At 46.3% G+C, this 23,843-nt stretch overlaps 1 protein-coding gene across 6 annotated transcripts in view; it reads right to left on the bottom strand.

The window, feature by feature from the left end:
- The window catches only part of SRGAP3 (SLIT-ROBO Rho GTPase activating protein 3), a 317,794-nt gene that overhangs the window by 116,884 nt on the left and 177,067 nt on the right, over positions 1–23,843 (bottom strand). For all 6 annotated transcript variants that reach the window (XR_005988861.1, XM_041761597.1, XM_041761595.1 and 3 more), the window contains one exon: positions 15,022–15,214. Coding sequence is in view for 4 of the 6 variants with exons in the window: in XM_041761595.1 (XP_041617529.1) it covers positions 15,022–15,214 (193 nt within the window). In the remaining 2 variants the exon portion in view is untranslated. The remainder of the gene's footprint in view (positions 1–15,021; positions 15,215–23,843) is intronic.

Genomic DNA, 23,843 nt, shown 5'->3' on the forward strand with positions numbered 1-23,843 from the left:
TTGCAGACTCTTGCTTTGAATACTCTATGGAGGATGGGCTCAAGGGGGCCAGAAGAGAAGTCGAGGGATTCAAGAAATACCTAAATAGTGAACTGGGCCTGGAGACTGAGCAGACGGGGGTGGGGAGGGAGGAAGAGACATCCACAACGATTCCTAAGTTTCCCTGTCTGGGCACTTGGGAGAGCAGAGGTGGCATCTGCTAGGCTGAGGGGGAGCAGGACAATGGTGAGGTAGGGAGAGAAGGAGAGGAGCTCTGTTTGAACATGACAAGTCTAAAGGGCTTATGGAACACCCAGATGGTGATATCTGAGTGGAGAAACAAATGGAGAAGCTGGTACCAAGCAGCCGGATGGTATCTGAAACCATGGAATGATATGGAACTCTTTACAAATGTGCATGACCATGTGGCAGAAGAGGTAACTCCTTGGGAGGCCTGGCCAGGCTGTAGCTGGAGGGATGGTGCAAGGCTGGGCTCCTCCCCTCCTCCTTTGGTTACCTAGGATGGGATGACGGGCCAGCTCATCCTTCTCTGCAGAGATGCTGCCCCACGCCTGTCATCCAACCAGCGGGTCCATCCTCTTGCTCTATCCCAGCATGGGAGACTGTTTGTTCCTCTCTCCTCACTTCCTCCTAGCCCTGTTCCCTTTGTGTGGGGCAGCTCATTTGTAGACTAAAAGGCTGGGGTGAACAGCACTGTCCACAGCCAGCTGCAGAGCTAACCACTCTGTGGAGAGCTGCCACTTGTGGTCTTGGCCACAATGGTACCAGGTTCTCCTGGATCAGAAATAAGAGGCAAGAGCCACAGATGGGACCCAGCATGACAAAGCAGAAAGATGCCTGGACTTGAGGGTGGGTGTTCCACCTGTGTCCAGCACACTGCCTATGGGACTTTATGCAGGTCACTTAACCCCTCTGGCCTGGCTACTCAAACTACCATTAGCCTTGGGATTAGACACCAGAAAACAGCTCCATGGTCATTCATTCAGCAGTTCACCCACTCAATACATTTTTATTGAGTATTTCATATGGGCTAGATTCCAGGGACATAATTTTGAGCACAACAGACTTAGTGCCAACCTCCATGGAGTTTATAGTTTACTAAGGGAGACAGACACCCCTTGAGGAATCCTGCAAATGCATGTCAAGTTAACAACTGCAGAAAGTGCTAGAACAACAGTATGTTGCCATGAGGGCCCAAAACAAGGGGACCTAGCCTGCGGGTCCCTGAAGTAATCCCTGAGGAAGGGGTGTTTAGGCTGGACTCTAAAGAAAGAGTGTAGGGGGAGGTGGGTAAAGGGAATGGGGTTCAGGGGGAGGGGCCCCAGCAAAGGGAACAGATTGGGCAAAGGTCAGGGGAGTTTGGTACAAATAAGGAACTGAATAAAGGCCTATGTGGCTAGAGCCCAGGAAGCAAGGTGGAAGAGGGGACAGGTGCAGAGTGTTGAGGGCTCCAGCCAACACATCAGGCACCATCCCACTGACCATCTGGATTGTACGGGGACCACAGGAAGAAGCACCCAAACCACACACAGCAGACCCTTTTTTAGGAGGTTACTTGTCCCTTTCGAGAATGGGAACTCTTTGACCTCTGAGACCCAGATCCCCATGCCAGCAGCCATTTCTGCCCATTGTGGCCACACTTTTAGAAGATGTCACAGTGAACCTGACCGGCACTCCCCCTCAAGGCACATCTTGAGCAGCCTTTCTACTTTTCCTATCTTGCATCCCAGTGTCTGTCTATGCAGCAGGCAGAAGCTGCTGAGCTAAGGCATGATGTGAGAACTTTCACATATACATGTATATATATTTTCTTTTCTTTTTCTTTTTTTTGGCCAAAAAACAGCAATGAAATTTTCTGGTGAGTCACAGCTTTCTTTCTTTGGCTAGGGGAGTTGGCTATGAAGCTCCATGAGACTGCAGCTAGAGAAGCAAGGCCTTGCCGAGCTGGTGAGCTAGGGAAATGAAATTAGCAATGAGCCAGCTTCTCGGCTGGAGGCTGGAAAATTCTGCTTAGCAAACAGAACCTATTTCCAGGCCTGCAGAGCCCCACGCTTGCAGATGAATCCAAATCCACTGCCCTGGGACTGTGGATCCTCTGGGAGAGGCAAGCTCGTGCAGCTGACACCATCCCCAAGATGCCAGATCCCTGCCTCTGGCTTCCTGCTCTCCTCCAGGACGTCCTTGGATCTTATATTGGCTTGCTCAGTGGGCTGCCAACAAAGTTGCCCCTGAAAAGAGCTCCCTCAATTAGTTCCAGGGCCCAAAGGATATGGGTAACTTCTTGCTACCTAAGCCACCCAAAGCAGGATTTGGAATTCACTGCCCTTGCTTGGAGGATGATTCATTAATTCCACAAATATTAATGGAGTGCCATCTTTTGTGCCAGGCAATGGTAAGCAAAAGGAATCATGCTTCCTGGCTCGTGGAGTGTACAATCCAGTGGGGGCCTTAGGTGAAAATCAAATACTCAAATAAATAAATAGAAAATTGCATCAGTAGTAGGGGCTATGAAGTAGAAATGCATAGTACCTCAAGGGTCTTTAATGGGGGGTTATCCCGCCCCAGGAAGGTGGAAATGAGTTGACCATGCTGGTCTTTCTTGTTACTGAGATTTCAGTTGAGATGTTTCTCCTGCATGAGGCCTTCCCTGACTCTCAGTGGCTCCCTGATCTCCAGCACAAAACCCTATTTTATTGTCATTACTGCACTACCATTCCTGAGATTTGTCCCGTTCATTTGCTTTCTGTTTCTGGTCTTTGACTCCCCTCAAGCTTACATCTGTTATGTTCACCACCATTCCTCTCGTGCCAGGCAGGACTGGGCACACAGTTGGCTGAAGAGATGGAAAGCATCTCGGAGGATAAGTTGAAACCAGAAAGACAGGCAGATTTCAGCATACCCCAGGGATGAGGGAGAGCATTCCCAGCAGCAAGTGTGAAGGCTCTGTATGCATGGATGCCTTGTTACACTGAGAGAAGGAATGTGTGGCCAGAAGGCAAAGGGGAGGTGACCAGGGGTGGCGATGAGGCCGGAGAGGTATAGCATGAGTTGGAGCCCTGAAGAGCATCTGGGCTGGCTACCACTGTACACAGGGCTGCTGTACCACAATGGAGGCTCAAACAGCAGAAATGTGTTGTCTCGACGTTCTAGAGGCTACAAGTCTGAGATCAAGATGTCAGCAGGGTTGGTTCTTTCTAGAGACTATGAGAGAGACCCTGTTCCATGCCCCTCCTCGACATTCTGGTGGTTTGCTGGTGTTGCTTAGCCTGCAGACATATCACCCAATCTCTGCCTTTAAGTTCATATGATGTTTACCTTGTGTGTGTGTGTGTGTCTGTGTGTGTGTGTGTGTGTCCAAACTTCCCCTTTTTATAAGAACACCAGTCATGCTGGATTAGGGCTCACCCTGATGCTCATGTTAACCTGATTGTCTCTTTCCAAATAAGGTCACCTTCTAAGGAACTGGGGGTTAGGACTTCAACATGTGAATTTGGGGAGGACACAACTCAACCCATAATAGGCTGCTGTCGCAAGTGGATCAAGAGCCCAAGGAGAGTTTATGTGACCACTCAGGCATCTTTCTTGTAGTCTGTCAGAGGAGTGAATGGGCCTGTGATGCAGAGGTAAAGTCTGACCCCATCAGCTGGCATTCAAGGCCAGTCCAGCCCTTTCCCTCAGCCCCCCTCTCTGCTTGCAGAAACCTTCTCCAGGCAGTGGACAAAGCTCTGAACCAGGGATGGGTTTCTTCATTTATCTATTTTTTGCTTTCCAAGGAATCTGAAGCCATTGTACCGGGAGTGGGAGAGGTTCAGACCCTGATTCTGCTGCTAACCAGCTGTGTGTTCTTGGGCTTGTCACTCTGCCTCTCTGAGGCTTTACTGTCTCATCTATCATATGGGTGGGTGAGCAATTCAGCAGCCAGGGAGGGCCTTCAGATACTGACAACATCAGCTGTATTTTCCAAAACCTAAATGCATACACATGATCTGACAAAGGCTTTTTTTTTTGTTCCTGATTCCCCAACTTATTTATTTGAAAAGCCTCATAAGAAGGATAGATGTGAAAAAAATAAGTGGCCATTACATAGACCCTTTTGTGTATTTAGTTTCAATGACAGGACAATGAGGCTACTGAAATCTGAGAAGGGGGTAGCTAGCTCCTCCGAGCTCCAGGTGTCCGTGCCTTGGCACCTGTGCACATTCCGTCTTCACTTGCTTGGAATGCCTTCCTCTATTCTTGCCACATGGTAAAAACCCACTCTCCGAAGTCTTGTTCACAAGGCTCTTCCTTCATGGATTCCTGAGATCTGTCTAAACCGCTCATGTGGATCTTCTCAGATTGTTACCTTTGGATATCTTTCATGTTGTTGCAAGCCCCACTCACATGTGTGGGGCTTGTTCCCTCACTTATTCAATAAGCCCCTTGAAATCCAAGGAACAATTTCTGTGTTCCTTTCTGGGTTTTTTAAATCTAATTTTTAAAATTTATTTGAGAGAGAGAAAACATGAGCAGGAGGGAGGGGCAGAGGGAGAGGGAGAAGCCAACTCTCCGCTGAACAGGGAGCCCCATGTGGGGCTCAATCCCAGGACCCTGGGATCACAACCCACGTGGAAGGCAGACGCTCAATTGACTGAGCCACCACCAGTCCACTAAAAGTCCTAGAATCACATGGTCTTAGATGAAAGCTCTGTGACCAAGATGATGCAGATGCTGGTCACAGACCCACTATTGCTCAGGCTTGATTCCTCAGAGGAAAAATCTTGATGATGTTATCAGAAGAAAGGGAGAGAGATGCTAAGCAGGAAAGAATAACAGACATCTATTCTGTCATCCCGTGTGAAGGATGGGACCCTAGATGAGGGAGGGAAGGCTAATTCTGAAGGGAGTCACAGAAACATTTGCATTGGGCCTTGAAGTACACATAAGAGTTTGCCAGGTGGAAAGGACAAAGACGGGAGCATCCCTGCAGGCAGAGTAGCCTGAAAGTGAAGTTGTGAAGTCAAAACAGCATGCAGATTGTTCTGGAGCTCACTGCCTAGGGCAGGACTGAGGGAAGGCACAGTGGAAGTGGAAGCAGTTGTGGCAGGAAGGAGCTCATAGGTCAAGCCTGAATGAAGGTCGTAAGTGGCCCATGATGAGATCACTGGGGCAGGACGGCCAGCTGGGAAGCAGAGCAGCCATCCAGGTGAAGGGGAAGAGTTTATCCTGGGGCTTTGCCTTAGAACCACCACATGGCAGATGGTAAATGTGAGTTTTTAAGGCAGGGAGAGCCAGCTGAAATCCACTGACTTAGAAGCTACCTTTTGGCTGATGCCAGCCCTGAGACAGAATGATTCTGACAGGGAAAGACTACATCCGCTGGGTCACCTGACTGAGGCAGGATCTGCTCACCCATGTAGTAAGTCTCTCACCAGCTGGGTGAACTTGAGGAGTTAAACCTTTTCTTTCCTTATCTGTAAAATAGAGTTGCTAACACTTGCCTCACAACAGTTTCATAAGAACTGAATGAGGTAATACATTGGATGCTCTTAACATCAAACCCAGTATATGATAATTATTACTGTCATCACTAGTTATTACCACTAGCACCTCACTAGGTTGTTAGGAAAAGTCCAATGACAGATGTGTACTGACATATGACCCATGGTAGGTTTTCATATGACCCATGGTTGTTTTTCTTCCTTCCATTACTACTTTCTCCCACTCAAGCTCTCATGTATACTTCAAGACCCACTACAAATGGGCCTGGGACTCCCCCTCCACCCTGGGGAAGAATGATTCACTCACTCATTCCTCACACTTCAAAGTAATGGCACACTGGGTCTGGTGTCCAGCAGCACTTTTGAGTACCTCCACCTTAAACTTGCTAAAAGTATTTTGGTACCAGAATGAAAATCTCTGCCCCATTAAGCAATGCCTGGCCAGCATCATCTTCTCTTTCCCTGCAAACCCCTTCGCCTTGGTTTATCCATCTGCAAAATTAGTGCACCATTGTGTATGCAGTGCTAAGCAGAGGAAGGGCCCTGACCCATGGTTCCTCTGGTCTGCTCTTTTACCAATCACCTGGGAATCCAAAATCAGGGCTCACCCTGCCTGGCCTTCAGGTCCCTTCTGTATCAGGTGGGGATGATGACACCTTTTCTGACTCTCAGTTCCACCAGGATTCTTAGGAGGATGTAAGCAGCTAAGGCTGGGGAGGCAATTTGCAAGTGTAAGGTACTGTATAATTTTCAAAGGTTATTATTAAACTATTTGTTTGATGGAATTGAGTCAAAAGTAAACCTCTGCATATTATTGCTTATTAAAATCTCCTTCATTACCTGGACACCTGGGTGGTGCCATTGGTTAAGCATCTGATTCTTGGTTTCAGCTCTGATAGTGAACTCAGGGTGGTGAGACCGAGCCTTGGATTGAGCTCTGTGCTCAGTGAGGAGTCTGCGTGGGTTTCTCTCTCCCTCTGTCTCTCCCTTCGCCACTCATTTTGCATGTGCTTGCTCTCTTGCTCTCTCTCTAAAATATGTATTTTTTAAATCTCCTTCATTAGGGACGCCTGGGTGGCTCAATGGTTGAGCATCTGCCTTCAGCTCAGGGCATGATCCTGGAGTCCCGTGATCGAGTCCCACACTGAGCAACCTGCATGGAGCCTGCTTCTCCCTCTGCCTATGTCTCTGCCTCTCTTTCTCTCTGTGTCTCTCATGAATAAATAAATTAAATATTTAAAATAAAATCTCCTTCATTACATTAACTATTTTTTTATTTTTAGAATACAATTTAAATGATATGCATGTATAGATTTATATAAAGTATATCATACATAAATAAATCACACCCTGGTTAGTACTTGGAAGTTGCTGACTGCAGTCTCTGAGGATTCCAGGAAAGCTGGTACAGGATCTAGGAAAGGGCCAGAAGGACAAACATAGAAGGAGAAGAAGGCGTAGCTGTTGCAAAGACCACTGTTTTGGCTGAGACTCCTGCTTTAAAATTTCTCCCAGCAATGAAAACAGAAAGGTGGAAGATGGACAGGGTAGTGATGCAAGCGTTCACTCTCCAGGAAGACTCAGAAGGGGCCCTGGGGTGTCCTACATGGCTGCAGGATTTTTGCCATTCCTGCAAACCCACTATACTTAATACCTCCCTGTTTGCTGCTTCATTTTTATTTAAATGAATTTCTTTACCAAGAACTTTCCCTAGTCTTAGTTAAAATAAAATTTTAAAAGCCAGCATCACTTGCCATAAATAGAAAAAGTAAGTTCAAGGAAAACAAAACAGCATCGTTCAATCCCCAGCAGATGCTGGTGCCTGAGATCTGCTCTCTATTTGCGAAAAGCCAGATTAGAGAGGCATTAGCAACACACTGGTTACCAAACTGAGACTGTCTCCTTCAGCCAACCAGAGAGACTAAAAGAACTGAAAAGATAATTCAATGTTTATAGTTCATGTGCTATCAGTGATCCCACTCTCACTCATTTTGAAGAGATCCAGTCTGGTCTGACCATCCCTCATGTTGTAGTAATGTCCATTTAAAATATCTGACCTTTATGTACACAACTCCACGGATGGGAACTCACATCCTCAAGACAGCCCTTTTCCTTGCTGGACAGCTCTAGCTACTGGAATGTTCTCAAGGTCAAGGTGAAGTCTGTGTCTCTGAAGATGCTATCCTTGGGCTTCATCTCTCTCCTTTTGTAGCCACACAAAGCAAGTCTATTTCCTTCATGTGTTTGAAGAAAGTATTTGGCAGTATCTTGGTCTTTTCAGTTATTCTTTCAAAAAACTTCTGTGATTGATTAGAGAGAGAGAGACTAGAAATGACCCCTTGCCTTCAAGCAGCCAGCAGACTGAAGTAGAAGAACTGGATATGAACTGGATCCTTTCTTGATAATCTGATAATAATAATGGGAGTGACACACAGATCACCATGGAAGGCCAGAGGAGGAGCAGCTGACTCTGCACCAGGGATCTATGGCAGGGGCTTCCCAGAGGAAGTGAGCCCTGAGCTGACCCTGCTGAGGTGAGCAGAAGCTGGCCAGGAGGAGAGAAGGGAACTTTAAATGCCCACACATGGAGTGGTCTACACTGATGGGTGGCTCTCAGTAAACACTAAACCAGCCCAGAGAGGTGAGGGGATACCCAAAGTCATGCAGCTTGAAGCAGATATTGAAGCTTGAAGCATGCATTTTGGAGCCAGATAAACCAAGATTAGATTTCTGTTACTTATCTGCTCTAGCTGTGTCCCTCTGGGCAAATTACTTAATTTTTCAAAACCTCAATGCTTTCAACAAAAAAGGTCACAACGTTTGTCACAAAGTTAAATGAGGCAATGCATGCAAGACACCTAGTAGAACACCTGGCTCATGGTAATGTGGATGTGATGGGTATCTGAAAGATAAAACCATCTGCACAGCACAGGCACCAAGTGATCAGGGAAGATCTGGCTGGCACAGTGTATGGGAGAAAAGCAGCTCTTGGAAAGTATCACTGGAAAACTATTACTCATGTGATACTAGTTGTAAGAATAGTAGCTATGAAGGGAGACAGGAGCCCCACCTGGAGGACCTTCCCTTTATCCCCACCTTGTTCTAAGCAAACCTTTTCATTCGGAATCTTCTGCACAGTGACAGGCTCAATTTACCTGCTACAAAAAGTGCTTTTCTGCTTAGGATTCCCCTGAGAGGCTGAATCTAAATTATAACATGTTTTTAGGGACATACTACGTATCTGTGAATAAAGGTTAGTTGCTCCCTGGAATCCTCCCTCTCAAATGCTCTGTCAAGATGAGAGATGCTGCAGACCCTTTCTGCATACAATATGGAACATTATTCATTAGCTAGTCAAGCACCTCCCAGTTCTCTCCAAAATCTGACTTTCCCAATTCTAAACACATTTGAATAAAATTCTCTGTTGCTTCCCCCCGCCCCCCACAGCTGTCCAAATAACAGCAACAGAAAGCATTTTTCTCAGGTATATCCCCTGGAAGGTAAGAGATATCCAAAACAAAAGGCATCAGAGTAGAAGTGAACAGCATCTCACACACAGAGCACTATTTGCATGTGGGGCTGGTATTCCAGGTGGAAATCTGGAGCTGGGCTAGGGCAGGGCTTTTCAAACTGGGTCCCAAGGAGTGCTAGTTTGGCGAAATGTTCATCAATATTAGAGGGGAGAAAGAATCCTGTGGCCAAGTAGCTTTCAGAAAGAAGTCAACAGGCTTACTTACTGCAAAACTTCTCATAGCCTTCCATATTCTAATGTGTGTCAGGAATTGCAAAGAGGGGGTCTGGAGTGGCTAGTTAGCTGCCCCTCACTGTATCGTATCTACCCCACGCCACCCTACCCACAGCTAGACATCTCAATGTATCTGTGTCTTCCAAAACCCTCCCCTGGAGGAAGAAAAAGTGTTAGTTCTGGCAAACCTCTGGCTTCCTAGAACCACCCAACTTGTTTGTAGGACATTCACCTACCCTGAGAGGCAGGTTTTAAGCCCCCGGTATGCTCCCCCCACCACCCACACAGCACTCCTGCTCAGGAAAAGGCCCCAGTTCCAGATCTTGAAAATGACAAGCCAACCTCAGGCTAGGGCTGGCTGGGAAACAGCAGTGGATTATGGATTTGACTCTGGGGAAGAAGGGTCTAGCAGGCCAGCATGGCCTCCAAGTGAGTTGTAAATAATTTATCATCTGGAAAACCATCACAAAGGGTGCTCTTAAACATAAATAAGCATCAGAATCCCCTGGAGGGCTTGTTAAAATACAGATTGCTGGGCCCTACCCAGCAATCTGTAGTTTCTGGGTACGGAATTTCTCATTTGGTGGGACTGAGGGGATTCCCCAGATTTTGCATTTCTGACAAGTCCCCATGTGATGCTTCTGGTCAGGACCCCACTTTATAAACTGGTGCTCTGGCATCCGTGGTCCTGATTCCCCAGTCAGAAACAGCACTGGGAAGGCTGTGAAGCCCACACTCTGTCCTCTCAGCATCACCATACCAGGCGCCAGGCACAAGGAGTGGGTAACCATTTGCCCAAACGGCCCCACGAAGCTCCTAAGGCAGCCAGAAGACACATGTCCCCCTCCCTGTCTCCCACCAGCGCCACCCCAGGGCAATTCCAATGACCACCCTTCATTCATTCCTTCAACAAACATCTAGTGAGTGCCAACCATACGCCAAACCTGGTGCTGGGTGCTCAGGACCCTAGGTCAAGAGCCAGCCTCAGTGCCATCTCTGAGCTCACAGCCCGGTGATCATCAAAAGGGGCACAGACAAGAACACAGGTGATTTCAGCACAGCATGGCAGCTTCGGCCTCCCTCTTCTCTAATCCTTCTGTCAAGTCAGAGATGGAAGACATCCTTGATTCCTCTTTTCCTCAATCCTACCTCTGAAAGACTGCCCAGTACTGCCCACCCCTCCTCGTCTGTTCTGTCCTTACCCTGGCAATCACCACCACCCGCCTGCAGAGCAATAATCCAACACACCTGCTCCACTCGTGCCCCCTCCAACCCAGGGTCATATTTCAAAAACAGAAATGGGGTCATGCACCCTCCTATTACCAGTGTCTCAGTGGCTTCCCACACTCCCTCACCACTAGTTCCAGCTCCACCAGCTTCTCCTTCCCCTCCGCTGCGCCCAGGCCTACCCTTTCTCATCCCTCTGGTCTCAGCTTCAATGCCACTGCCTCCAGGTGCCTTCCCTGACTGCTATTCTAGCTCAGTGGGGAGGATCAAAGAGGGCTGCAAATCCTTCAATGAGAGAAGGGTTTTATTTCCTCTCTCCTGAAGCTGAGCTCAGGCTGAGAAGTGGTGCTGTGCCAGTTCCAGAGCTGGCCTTGAAGACTGGGGCTTCCCCACTGCTGTCTCGGGGCCCTGAGCTACAATGTCAGACACCCAGCTGAAATGCTAGGTACAGGGGCCTTGACACCACACAGGGGAGGAGGTCGTCCAGCTACGTCCAGCCTTTTGGCCATCCCCACCAAAGTGCCAGGTACACAGGTGAAGCCATCTTGGACTCTCCAGCCCAGACCAGCTACCAGCTGAATATTACTCAGTGACCCCAGTCAATGCCATATAAGGTGGAAAAATCACCCAACTGAGCCCTGTCCAAATCCCTAACCCACTAAACCATGAGGTACTATGTTATAGTACTAAGTATTGCAGTTACCCAGAATAGATAGCTAGAACACTCCGCATTATATTTATTTCCATCATAGTACCTCCTCAGCAGCTATATATTTTTTCAATTGCCTGGCAGATAAAGAGCAAATAAATGGAGTAGCATTGAGGTTGGAATCAAGAGACCTGAGTCCTTGTTATGCACTGAATGTCTGGGTCCCCTTAAAAGTCCTATGTTGACACCCTAGGCCCAGTGTGATAGTATCAGAAGGTGGGGCCTTTGGCAGTAATTAGCGGTAGGGCAGAGGCCTCATGAATGGGATTAGTGACCTTACTTCAAGAGTCAGGAGAGAGCTTGCCTGCTCTCCCTGCTCTCCACCCGTGTGAAGACACAATGAGGACCAGCGGTCTGCACGCTCAGAGAGCTCTCACCAGAAGCCGGCCATGCTGGCACCCTGTCAAGGCTGGACTCACTGGCGCTGAGCTCCCTGCGGCACATGATTCAAAGAAAGATGCAGGTCAACGGCTCTGAGGGTTTACCTGGGCAGGATGAACATCTGGAGAACAATACCATTACTTGTTTCTTTTCTACCATCACGTATGATGCACATAGAAGACCTCTTATTTTCCTGGACTGTGCTGTGTGCTGAAACACAAAGATTAACAGGACACAGTCCCTGCTCTCAGATACTCTTCCTTCTCTTGAGGGGGGGCATGCTCACAATTGGGGCAGGCACCCAGGCCCTATGGCCATGTCCTTTGAACTCTGCCACCTGCTTGCTCTTCAGGGCTCAATGTTTAGATGTTACTTCCCCTGGAAAGCTTCCTTGAGTCAGACCTGGTGCTTCCTCTGTGTGCTCATAATATTCTGTATTTAATTGATTTGTTTAGTTAGCCAGTATTTACTGAGCATCTAGCAGGTGCCAGGCCCTGATTTATTGTAGTAAACAAGACAGGCAGTTCCTGCCATGGTGCAATTTCCCATCTAGTGGAAGAGAGAGATGAACAATCAAACGTAAAAAAGCAAAAGTAAGAAAATATCAAATGATTGCTATGATGGACTCCTGGCTTCTAACGAGGTGCGAAATTAGTTGATAAGCCACCTGGTCTATGGTACTTCGTTAGAGCAGCTGAATGAACTATGATAGTTCCCATTCCAGTTCCGCCACTCATTTGCTGTGCTATCCTGAGCAAATCAATTCCCTCTCTAAACAAAATCTCTCAGCCAGAGAAGGTTTTACAGACCAAGTACGTTTCCTCCCTCCCTTGCTCCTGCTCATTCGCAAACACCCCGTCTCCATCTGGCACTGGGCCCATTGCAGCGGGAATAAAATAACAAGACCTGAGCCCTGCCCTCCAGGCCCTGAGAGGCAACCTGCCAGAGAGATGGACACTCTCAAATGAAGTATTGGTAAGACAGCAAGACTAGCCTTCACTGGACAGCAGGTCAAAGGACCCAGAGCACAGCACAGGTCCTGTTCACTGAGCTCCAAAGATGCAGCCAGGGGTCAGCACTGGTTGGCCCTGGGGTCAAAGGGCAAATCCAGGCATCCCTCAGAGACTCCTGCTTCCAAAAGCCACATTATCCCAGCTGCACTGGCCAGGGCCCACATCCTAATTAGACTTTCATAGTGTGTCAAGCAGCCTGCTTGGCCCGACTGCCAGCTGAGGCTCCTGTTCCGTCTGGTGGCCTCTGTTTAATGAACCCATGAGGGGGGATGGCTGAGCTCATTACAGGCAATGTGAGGCAATAGGGACCCCCGCCTATGCTCCCCCACAGCCTCGCCTATCCCCCTCTCCCCCATGTTCACACCAAAAATGGGAAGGGAGGAGACAGGCAGGAGCTGAGGCCACAGCCTAACCACACAGCCCTGGACAGCTCCAGTGACAGTTTAGCCAGAGATGAGGGTTTCTGTGAGTGTGCCTGTATTAGGGGAGCATTCAGATCCCACGGCTGCTCTCAGGCTGCACCTGGCCCTTTCTTATCTCAGGCCAAGGAGGCAGAATGAAAATGACAGTTCATTCTTTTTATTTTTTTTGCAATGACTGGTCCATAGACATGTCTGGACAAGGTACTTTCTTAGAGCTTCACTGTCCTCACCTTCACTGTCCTCACCTTTAAGATAGGGCAGGAACACCCACCCGGCCCAAAGTGCTCAGTTACTGCCCACAATATACCGTGATGGCTGTTATTATTACCAAAAGATAGGCCAGAGAAGGCACCAAAATGTGAGTGTGTTTGCTTCTGAGTAGCAGGACTGTGCAAGTGACTTTTTTCCTCCTGTTTCTCTGTATTTTCTAAGTTATATACAATTAGCATTTTACTTTCATCATTTGTAAAGATAAAAAAAGAGCAAATTTCTCAAAAAAAAATCTATCAGAAAAATGAGATTATGTGTGTGGATGGGCCTAGACAGTGCCTGGGAGGAAATTATTAATAGAAGCTTCCTCCTGCAGGCTGCGTTGGAAAAAATAAGATTGGGTAGATAAATAAGAGTGGTATTCGTGAAGATGTAATACATTTTTGCTCTCTGATAAAGTAATTTCCACAAGAGTGAGTGTTTGAATGCTGTGCATAGACGAAGGGAGATGTCTGTTTACGGAGGTTTAAAAGAAGAGCACCCCCTGGCCAGAGCAGAAGGCAAAAAATATATGGAAGAAAGTGGAAGCAACCCAGGGCCCACTGACAGGTGAATAGATAAATATGATGTGCTGCATACACACAATGGAATATTACTAGCCCTAAAAAGAGCATACAGTACAGAGGAACCGAGAGGACCTTATACTATGTACAATAAGCCAGTCACAAAAGGCAACTACTATGTGACTTCACTTATACAAAGTCCCTACAGTAGTGAGACTCATAGAAACAGGAAGTCCCCTGGTGGTTGCCAGGAACTGGAGGGAGAGGGAACGTGGAGTTAGCATTTGATGCATATGGAGTTTCTGTTTGGCAAGATAAAAAGCATTATGGGCATGTACTGTAGTTAGTGATGGTTGCACAACAGCGTGAGTATCCTTAATGCTACATAACTGTACATTTAAAAATGGTTAGGATGGTAGATTTTATATTATGTGGGTTTACCACAATTTTTCTAAATGTAGAGAGAAAAACAGGATCAGACCCAAAGGAAGAAGGAATGGGTCGAGGTTAAAGCAAGCTGCTGATCCCCTGTGGTTGAGGGTGACTGGCTGGAGAGATGACGGTGGAGTGGAAGATCCCCAGGTTCACTCTGCCCCGTGAACAGGGTCCTCTGAGGTTGCTACCTCCTACCTGTGCTTTAGGAGGCAGGCCCAAGAGAGTTCTGGGCAAGGAGGTTTTGTTGCTGTCAGACTCAGAGGCAGTCACGCCACTGGCTGGGGGGATCTGACCTCACAAACCCAGAGTTTGGAGTGTGAGAAGTCAGGACCAGGGGAGTTTGTGTATTGTAAATAAAGAAGGTGGAGAAAGAGCCCCGGGGCACCCATCCTCCAGGGGAGGGAGGAAGAGGGGTGCACTGAGCATCAGTTCCATGGAGAGGAGATTATGAGATTACTGTGCTGGGGGAATTGGGAAATGGGCTGGCTGACCCCCAGATAAATGGGTCAGGATGTCCTGAAAAGAGCGAGGAGGTCACCTTGGTCCAAATGAAGCCTAGCACAAGGCCTGGTGTGTGGTAGGATAACAGCCACAGCAAGGACAATTTACTGAGCATTTAAGTGTCTGCAGCGCTTCTCCCGTGTTCCTCGTTCACTCCCTGCAGCATCCCGAGGCACGAGAACTGTATCTTCACTCTACTAGGAGGAAGTGAGGCACGGAGATGACTGTAACCTGGGTTCCCCGGGCACACCGTCTGCCTCCAGTGAGTGTTTGCCTCCTTTCTGCTTTGCTGCCTCCCCTCGGCCCAGCTCCCCCCACCCCAGGCCCCCTCTCACTTGAACTGGTGCTCCCGGGAACTGCGGATCTTGGAGGAGAACCGCTCGGCCAGCTTCTCCAGGCTGCGGGAGTACTCGAGCTCAATCTCGGCTTTCCTGCGGAAGAACTCCTGGAGGTCCTGCAGCAGCTGCAGCCGGGACTCGGACTGCTGCTCCAAGCATTTGAACTGCTCCACCAGCTGCGTGCGGATCTCTGCGGGCAGAGGCAAGGAGCAGCGGGCGTTAGGCTGTGGTGGGCGCTGCACTGGGACGCGCGGCTCACCCGGGGCCCCTGGCGCAGGCTCGGCAATTCCCGGGGCCCCCCACCCACTGCCAGGCCCGCCCGCTCTCCCCCAGAGCCCCTCGGCATTGGCGCAGAGGTCTGGCACATGCTGCCTTTTGTCACATGGTCTAACCCAATGTTTCCCCAAGCTGAATCATGGCATGTCACCACCATGGCTTCTGCTATATCCACACGCCGCCAGCATTATTATTTCTTCCATATGATCTAGCAAATTGGCTTGCTTTTCTTACTGAAATGAACTTATTTGAAATGAACAGTTTTGTGTCACTAAGGAGAGGGGAAAACGAGGACCGCCTGCCATCCTGCTACATGGAAAATGAACTCAACAAAAACAAAAAGTTTGTAAAACTCTATCTGGAGAGTTCTGCTTACCAAAGGGACCAGAGTCCAAGCTGACTGCTCCCTATCAACAAAAGGAAAGTGGGGCGAGGCGCTAAAGACTTTCTCCAGATGCAGGCAGGGCTGCAGAGAGAGGCTGAGAAGGGGCTGCAGGGCTGCAGAGAGAGGCTGAGAAGGGGATGGGGGGCTCTTGGGTTTCAGTGTTACTTAAGGCCACGTCTGTGCTCCACATTAAATCACCTGGAGCTCCGTGCATCAACATCTCAAGTACTCCTGGAGGAATGTCACCCACACTTCAGGAAGTACTGACAGCCAACCAGGTCTGGGAAACCAGGGCAAAAGTTCAGAAGCTGGGGAGGAGGAGATAAAAATCATAGGCAAATCCCAATAACTACAGCCAACCTCATCTTCAAGCCCAGAGTGTTGTCATTGCTGTCACCCCTCTGCTTTAACTCCTTCCCAGCCATCCCACATGGGGGATATGCTCAATGCATCAGCGTCCCCAAAGCACTCTGCTCACACCACCTCCCTGCTCAAAACACCCCACAGCACCCTTCTGCCTGAGTATTAAGCCCAACTCCTTAGCATGGAATTCAAGGCCATCTACCACCCAGCTACAAACTTTACTTCTGAGGATTTACCCCCAATAGACTCTCAAAACCATTCAAAACAGTTTTTGAAATGTCCAATCCCACCTGCATCAATGGGCACCCTGTCTGAAATGATGGTCAACACCATCTTAGCATCCTTCAGAGAAGTGGGCTTCACAGGGGTCAGCCCCACCCTGGGGTACCCAAAGGCTCCCTCAGGGGTACACAAGCAGGAAAAGTACCGGGGAATCAGCTGAAGATCCTGTTTCCACTTCTACTCTTCCCTGCTCCACCTAAGAATGTGTCTCAGTCCAGATGGCATGACTGCTCTCCTTCCCTACCTCCCTCTTCACATTGATCCCTCTCCTGCTTTGCAGAAGAAAAACCAACTTCTTCAGCCAGAATCTGTCTATGGTCTAGTATCCCTAAATGTCAAGATCTCTGGGTGCCAAAAAAATGGACAATTCAGAATGTTGGTGTTAGCAAATCTTCCTTTGGGATCGTGTACCCTTGCTACTCAGAGTGTGGTCTGTGGACCACCAGAAAAGCAGAATCAGACCCCAACTCAATTTCTGAACCAAAATCTGCATCTTAGCAAGATCTCCAGATGGTCCTAAGTACCTTAAAGTATGAGAAGCACTGCCATCCACCACCCCATCCATCTCATTATGAGAAGCATTTCCCACACTATCTTACTTTTTATGTTTAGTAATTATTTATCAAATGTGTAAAATACCAATATTATTTTGATGACCTGTCTATGTGGTCATTGTAATGATAAATCAATCTAAAACAAAGATACTGGGCAGCCCGGGTGCTTCAGCAGTTTAGCACTGCCTTCAGCCCAGGGTGTGATCCTGGAGACCTGGGATCGAGTCCCACGTCTGGCTCCCTGCATGGAGCCTGCTTCTCCCTCTGCCTGTGTCTCTGCCTCTCTCTTGTGCTCTGTGTCTCTCATGAATAAATAAATAAATAAAATCTTTTTAAAGAATAAAATATAAATAAATAAATAAATAAATAAATAAATAAATAATACTTAGAGTTCTATGTCAATTTACATCCATGTTCTAGATCCAAAGAGGTATGATGGAGTAATCAATAAGAATTTCAAGTGTAGGGGAGCCTGGGTGGCTCAGTGATTGAGCATCTGCCTTCGGCTCAGGTCGTGATCCTGGGGTCCCAGAATTGAGTCCCACATCGAGCTCCCTGCGGGGAGCCTGCTTCTCCTTCTCCCTCTACCTATGTCTATGTCTCTCTCTCTCTCTTTGTCTCTCATGAATAAATAAATCTTTTAAAAAATAATTTCAGGTATAAAAATATATTAGATAAACTTCTGTGAAAGAAATATAAAGGAATTATGAGTTCAAGAAAGTAAAGAAAGGCACAATATAAAATTACTGACTTATTTGAATAATTTTTGATGGATGGTGGTGGATACCAACATGTTATGGTATTTATTCCATGATCTGGTAATTACACTCACGGCTACATACTCCAAACAAATACAGTGTTTATGTCCACCAAACAATATACAGACAAATACTTATAGTTGCTTTACAACCAAATATTAGAAACAACCCAAAATGTCCATTAAGACTGGACAAGATTTTTTTTTACTCTGACATTGGCAGTCAATGGAATACTATACAACAATGAAAAAGATGAATTAATGCTACATGCAGCTTGAATCTCACAAGCCTTACATTGCTTGAAAGAAGCCAGAACAAATGAGATCATGCAAAACCAGTTTATGGTGATGGAGGTCAGAGAAATGGTCACTCTTGGGGTGGTACTGACTGGGAGGGGGCACAAGGGGTACCTCTGGAGTGCTGGAGATATACTACACCTCAATTTGGGTGGCAGTTACCTGGTATAAAGAATTGAGTTGCATACTTGAGATCTGTGTATTCTACTCTAAATAAGTGATGCTGCAATAAAGAGACAAAATAAAAAATTGCTTCCTATGTTATTTGATTTTCATTTGATACATTTAAGAGAGTAGTGTAAAAAAAAAATAAGAGAGTAGTGTAATTTTATTCTACAAGGTCAATATTTACAATAGGGCAGAAATGATATCCTTTGTAACTATTAAACTTATAATGAAACATTTCAGATGTCAAGTTAAAATGTATGAAGCAAGAAGTTTCGCAGCCCCTGACTCCACTTAGAGGGTAGGCAAGCAAAAAAGTTTAAAACCTGCTTTAGAGTCCATGTCAAGTACTGTTCCTCCCAGGGAGTCCTGGACTGCGTGGCCCTCCCAGTCCTACTCTGAACTCCCATGGTACTTCTAGTTTGTCTCTGACTATCTCCTGCTGTTGTTTTAATTCTTTTGTGTACATGTGTCATATTCTCCTTGGCTCCTCAAATGAAATTTAAGCTCTAAAGGTGGATTTGCCCTGCATGTAATAGATCATCAGGAGATAGATATTTGTATAGCAAACTACTATTTCTCTTTACCGAGTGCTTTTACCCAAGGATATTAAGTGTTGTGATTATGGGAGTCTCACTCGACACAAACATACACACAAACACCACGCACATCTCACACAACACATATACCCCACACACAGCACACCACACACACTCACACATATACCATATACCACACACCATACTGTACACATATACAACATGACATTATTATCCATTTTTACAGAGGAAGAAACCACAGCTCTGTGTAAACTACAATCAGGAACTTGTCCAAGGTCACATTTTGTTCTCTGAACTAAATAACAAGCTACACAGGTATACCTATGACACTGCCTATGCGTTGACTTGGTTCAAGATGCCATCACTCCCCAAAGGGCAAGCCCTACCACATCAGCACAAAGTTATAAAAATGCTCTTCAATTTGAAAAATATTTTTCAAATTACTTTCAGACCATCTAGTATTTGGGACTCAAAATAATCTTAATAAAAATCACTAGCATTTACAGAGTCCATCATTTATTGCAGGCCCAGTGCTGACTTCTTTACATATTTATCTCACATAATCTCTCCCCTATAAGGCAGGTGCTACTACCATTCCCCACTTTCCCCCCACAGATGAGGAGGTGGAGGCTCAGGAGTAAGCAGCCTCTGTTCGTAACAGCTGGTATATTGCAATTAATCTAGGAATCAAGCCCAGATTCCTCAGATGGCAGCAACGACCCTCCAGATACCTAACTAGACTGAGACCATGTTATTTTTGTAAAATACTTTAATCCATCTGTATTCAACCTCCTGTATCCTTTTTGTAACAAGATGGTGGTCTAAAGAGAATTATTCATCAGAAATGCTGCAGCCACTGCTCTCCTGCATTACAGGGCATAATCAGGAGCCAATGTTCTCATATTTTAGAGGGAAAGTTCATAAATCACACTATGATGACAGGGGAGGATTTGGAAAGAGCAGAGAATCTCCCCCAATTCATACCACCAGCTGGAGCCTCTAGGCTGGGTTGTGCATAGAACCTTCCAGCAGCTTGGACAGCTCAGAGTCAAATCCTTCTAGCAGGAAACGGTCCTGGCTGGATCTCCGACTGCAGCTTGCTCTGGAACCCTGAAAGGATTTGATTACCCATCTTGTTATTTCCAACTCCCTTCCAAGTTGCTCCTCCTTGGAGCTGGCACAGATTTGGGTTTTCTCCTTGAAGATTTCAAAGGAGCGACAAAAATAAAATAAAACAGAATTGCTCCCAAGACTCCATTGAGCAGACATTCCCCCCAGGGGGGCGGTTCCAGTCACAGTTCAGCACTGAGCAGCAGAAAAATTAAAAGCGGGTGGGGCAGGGAAGAAAAGGATTTTGGAAAGTCAGAAAAAGCTCTTTGCTGTCAGAACCTTGGAACTGAAGATGACCTCTCCTATCACCTGGTGCACCCTCCTGGTTTTACAGACAGAGACACGAGGCCCAAAGAAGGAGCAGAACTAATCCTGACACCCGGACTCCTGAAGCGCAGCTCTTCCATTGTCACTCCCCTAATAAAATTCCCCATGGCCCCCTATGCTTGTAGTATCAAAGCCTAACTCCTCTGACATTCAAAGCCCAAGAATCTACAGCCTGTCTATCCATTCCCTATTAAAGCTTCTCTGCTTATTCTCCTGAAATAGTCTCAGCAAAGACCACTGTGGCTGTGCCAATGCCACCTGCCATCGCAACATTCAGGGTGATCAGTCTTAGGGATGAACTAGTATCCTCACCCTCCCCAACCCACTCACAACTACAGCCTCACCAGCAGAGGCAGAAAGCAGATCTTCCTCAGGTTCAAAGTCATTAGACATTCTATTTTTTAAAAATTAATAGATTGTTTTTTAGAGAAGCATCAGGTTTACAGAAAAACTAACCAGAACGTACCAAGAGTTCCCACATATTCCCTCCCCTGCACACTTTCTCCTATTGTCAACATCTTGCATTGATGGGTGTGGTACATTTGTGACAACTGATGGGCAGAACTAATATGTCACTATTAACTAAAGTCCAGAGTCTGCATCAGGGCTCACTCTTTGTGTTTTACACTGCATGGGTTTGGACAAATGCACGGTGTCATGTGATTATCACTGTGGTACCATACAGAGTATTTTCACTGTCTAAAAATCCCCCATGTGGGGATCCCTGGGTGGCGCAGCGGTTTGGCGCCTGCCTTTGCCCCAGGGCGCGATCCTGGAGACCCGGGAACGAATCCCACATCGGGCTCCCGGTGCATGGAGCCTGCTTCTTCTCCCTCTGCATGTGTCTCTGCCTCTCTCTCTCTCTGTGACTATCATAAATAAATAAAATAAAATTATTTAAAAAAAATAAAAATAAAAATCCCCCATGTTCCACCTATTCATCCCTTCCTCCCTCCTCTCTACAACTCCTGAAAATTGCTCAGCTTTTTACTATTTCTCTAATTTTGCCTTTCCCAGAATGTCATATAGTTGGAATCATACATTATGTACACTTATTCATAAGCTGGCTTCTTTTACTTAGCAAAAAAGTTCCTCCATGTCTTTTCTTCTAAAAAAAAAAGATTTTATTTATTTATTCATAAGACTCACAGAAAGAGAGAGAGAGAGAGAAAGAGAGAGAGAGAGAAGCAGAGACACAGGCAGAGGGAGAAGCAGGCTCCATGCAGGGAGCTAGACATGGGACTCGATCCCTAGTCCCCAGGATCACAACCTGGGCTGAAGGCGGCTCTAAACCAAGCCACTCAGGCTGCCCTCCTCCATGTCTTTTCATGGCTTGATAGCTCATTTCTTTTTATCACTGAATAATACTCCATTGTATGGAATAATATTCACAGTTTATTTATCCATTCACCTACTGAAAGATATCTCGATAGTTTCTAATTTGGGAGAATTATGAATATTTTGTGCAAGCTAAATATATTTTCAACTCATTTGGAGAAATACCTTTTTGTTAACTAACAAACTATATTTAAGAGCAGTTTTAGTTTGCAGGAAAAAAGGAGTTCTATTTTTAGATAAGAAATACAGAAATTTAAGAAATTAGTACAAAATTCAAAAAGCAAAAAAAAAAAGAAAGAAAGAAAGAAAAAACAATTCAAAAGGCAGATAGGATATAAAGAGAAAAAAATCTCTCTCCCACCCCTGTCCACCAGCCACCTAGTACCACTCTAATAAGGTAGGCAAGCTACCAGATTCTAGTTACCCTTCTAGCATCCTTCTAGAAATAATGGCATATTTCAAATACACCCCCCCCCCCATTTTTACTGACATGACAGCATATCATTCAGTGTTTGGTACCTTGCCTTTTCTTTTAAGAATACACTGGGAAGGGGCACCTGGGTGGCTCAGTTGTTGAAGTGTCTGCCTTCAGCTCAGGTCATGGTCCTGGGAAAGTGCTCCCCCCCGCCCCACTCCCATGGGCCACACATGGCTCAGGGGAGAGTCTGCTTCTTCCTCTCCTTCTGCCCCTTCCCCTGCTCATGCTCTCTTTCTCTCTCTCAAATAAATGAATTTTAAAATCTTTTTAAAAAAAATAAGAATACATTGGAAAGATCAGTCCATATCACTTTATAAAGGATTTCCTCATTCCTTTTTACAGTACTATAGAATTCCACCATAAAATTAAAAAACTTTTAGCCCAGTCCCCTTGTCTGGACCTTTAGGTTGTTTGTAATCCTTCACCATCACCAACAATACTGGAATGAATAACCCTATGCAAGCTTCATTTTGCACATTTGCAAAATTTGTGTGATGAATTTTTCACATGGAACTACAGGAGAAAAAGGCATTTGCATTACTACTTGGCATTACCATTTTGTGTTACTATTTCGAGATTGCTAAACTACCCCTCTTCTGAAATTGTACCAACTTGTACCTCCACCAGAAATCTATGAGCCGGTCATAGGGACTACTTAAAAAAAAGGTGTGTGGGATTTGCCTCAAAATAACTTTGGGTGGGGGGCTGGGGCATGGCAGGCTTATAAGTAACACTAGATTGGCCTTGGAGTTGATTGTTAAAGTTCACTTGTGGTGATGGATATGAGGAAGAGGCTTGTTATACTATTCTCTCTACTTTGGTAATGTTTGAAACTTTCCATAATTAAAAAAAAAATTTTTTTTAAGGAAACAAAAAGGGGGCGTGGGGGAGGCAGACAAAGCCAGAAACTTGATACAAAGCCTGCAGCTTCAGTTAACAGGTCTGACCAGTTAGAAATTCCAACAACTTGTCCCCAGAGGTCTCTGCCCCCAGCCTGCAGATGGGTTAGAAAGAGGGGTCAGAGTGTGACCCTAAGAGTAACTTTAAATGTATCTTCCCAGGCCCCACCCAATTCTAACTCTTGGATCCTGTTCTGATAACATGGTAACTTTTCTGACACCTCCTGGGATGGTGAGGTCCCACCCTCACAGCACATTCATTCTGAAAATCAAGATCAAATGAGCATGGGCCCCCTCCGCTCCAGAGAGGCAGCTGGCATACTCTCCCTGGTAGAGTTTCAGAGCTAACAAGGAGGATGAGCTGTATGGTACATTACAGCTGACAGTGCTTCATTACATCTATGCATAATCCTGCCTCATTTTCACCACGTCCTATAAGGCTGGTGCTATTATTATTCCTATTTCATAAAGGAAGCCATTGAGACTCAAGGAGTGGGAGTGATTTGCCCCAAGGTCACCCAGAAATTGGCAGAGCCAGAGTTCAAATCCAGAGTAAGGGGTAGACGAGACCCAAGATTACTGGGTCTCCAGTACCTTGGTCTCAAGGTACTTTCCCTGGGGGATCCAATGCCTCCCTTTTTAGGGATCATGTCCCGCTCCACCTCCTGTCTCCATTGTGCACTCCATCTGTCATCCTGGTGCCATTCTCACTGGTCCTGGCTGTCACTGTATCCATCCTGGTGCATCCTGACCTTGACCTCAAGCCTTCCTGTAGTAGGAGGGAAACAGCAACTTGGAAGCATAATGTAGCAGGCTCTGGGCTTACCTGCCCAGGGAATTCAAATCCTGGCCCTGCCACATGTTAAGCTAAGTAAACTTTGGCATGTTTGTTTCATTTTCCTGCAACTCAGTTTCCTTTGTAAAATGAGGATGATAATAATCTATCTCATATTGTTGTAGCAATAATAAATGATCATTCGAGAAAGCTCTTGGTTCAGTGCTCTATTTTAGCATTGCACTGTCCAACA

The sequence above is a fragment of the Vulpes lagopus genome, chromosome 7, assembly GCF_018345385.1.
Source record: "Vulpes lagopus strain Blue_001 chromosome 7, ASM1834538v1, whole genome shotgun sequence".
NCBI classification, from domain to species: domain Eukaryota; kingdom Metazoa; phylum Chordata; class Mammalia; order Carnivora; family Canidae; genus Vulpes; species Vulpes lagopus.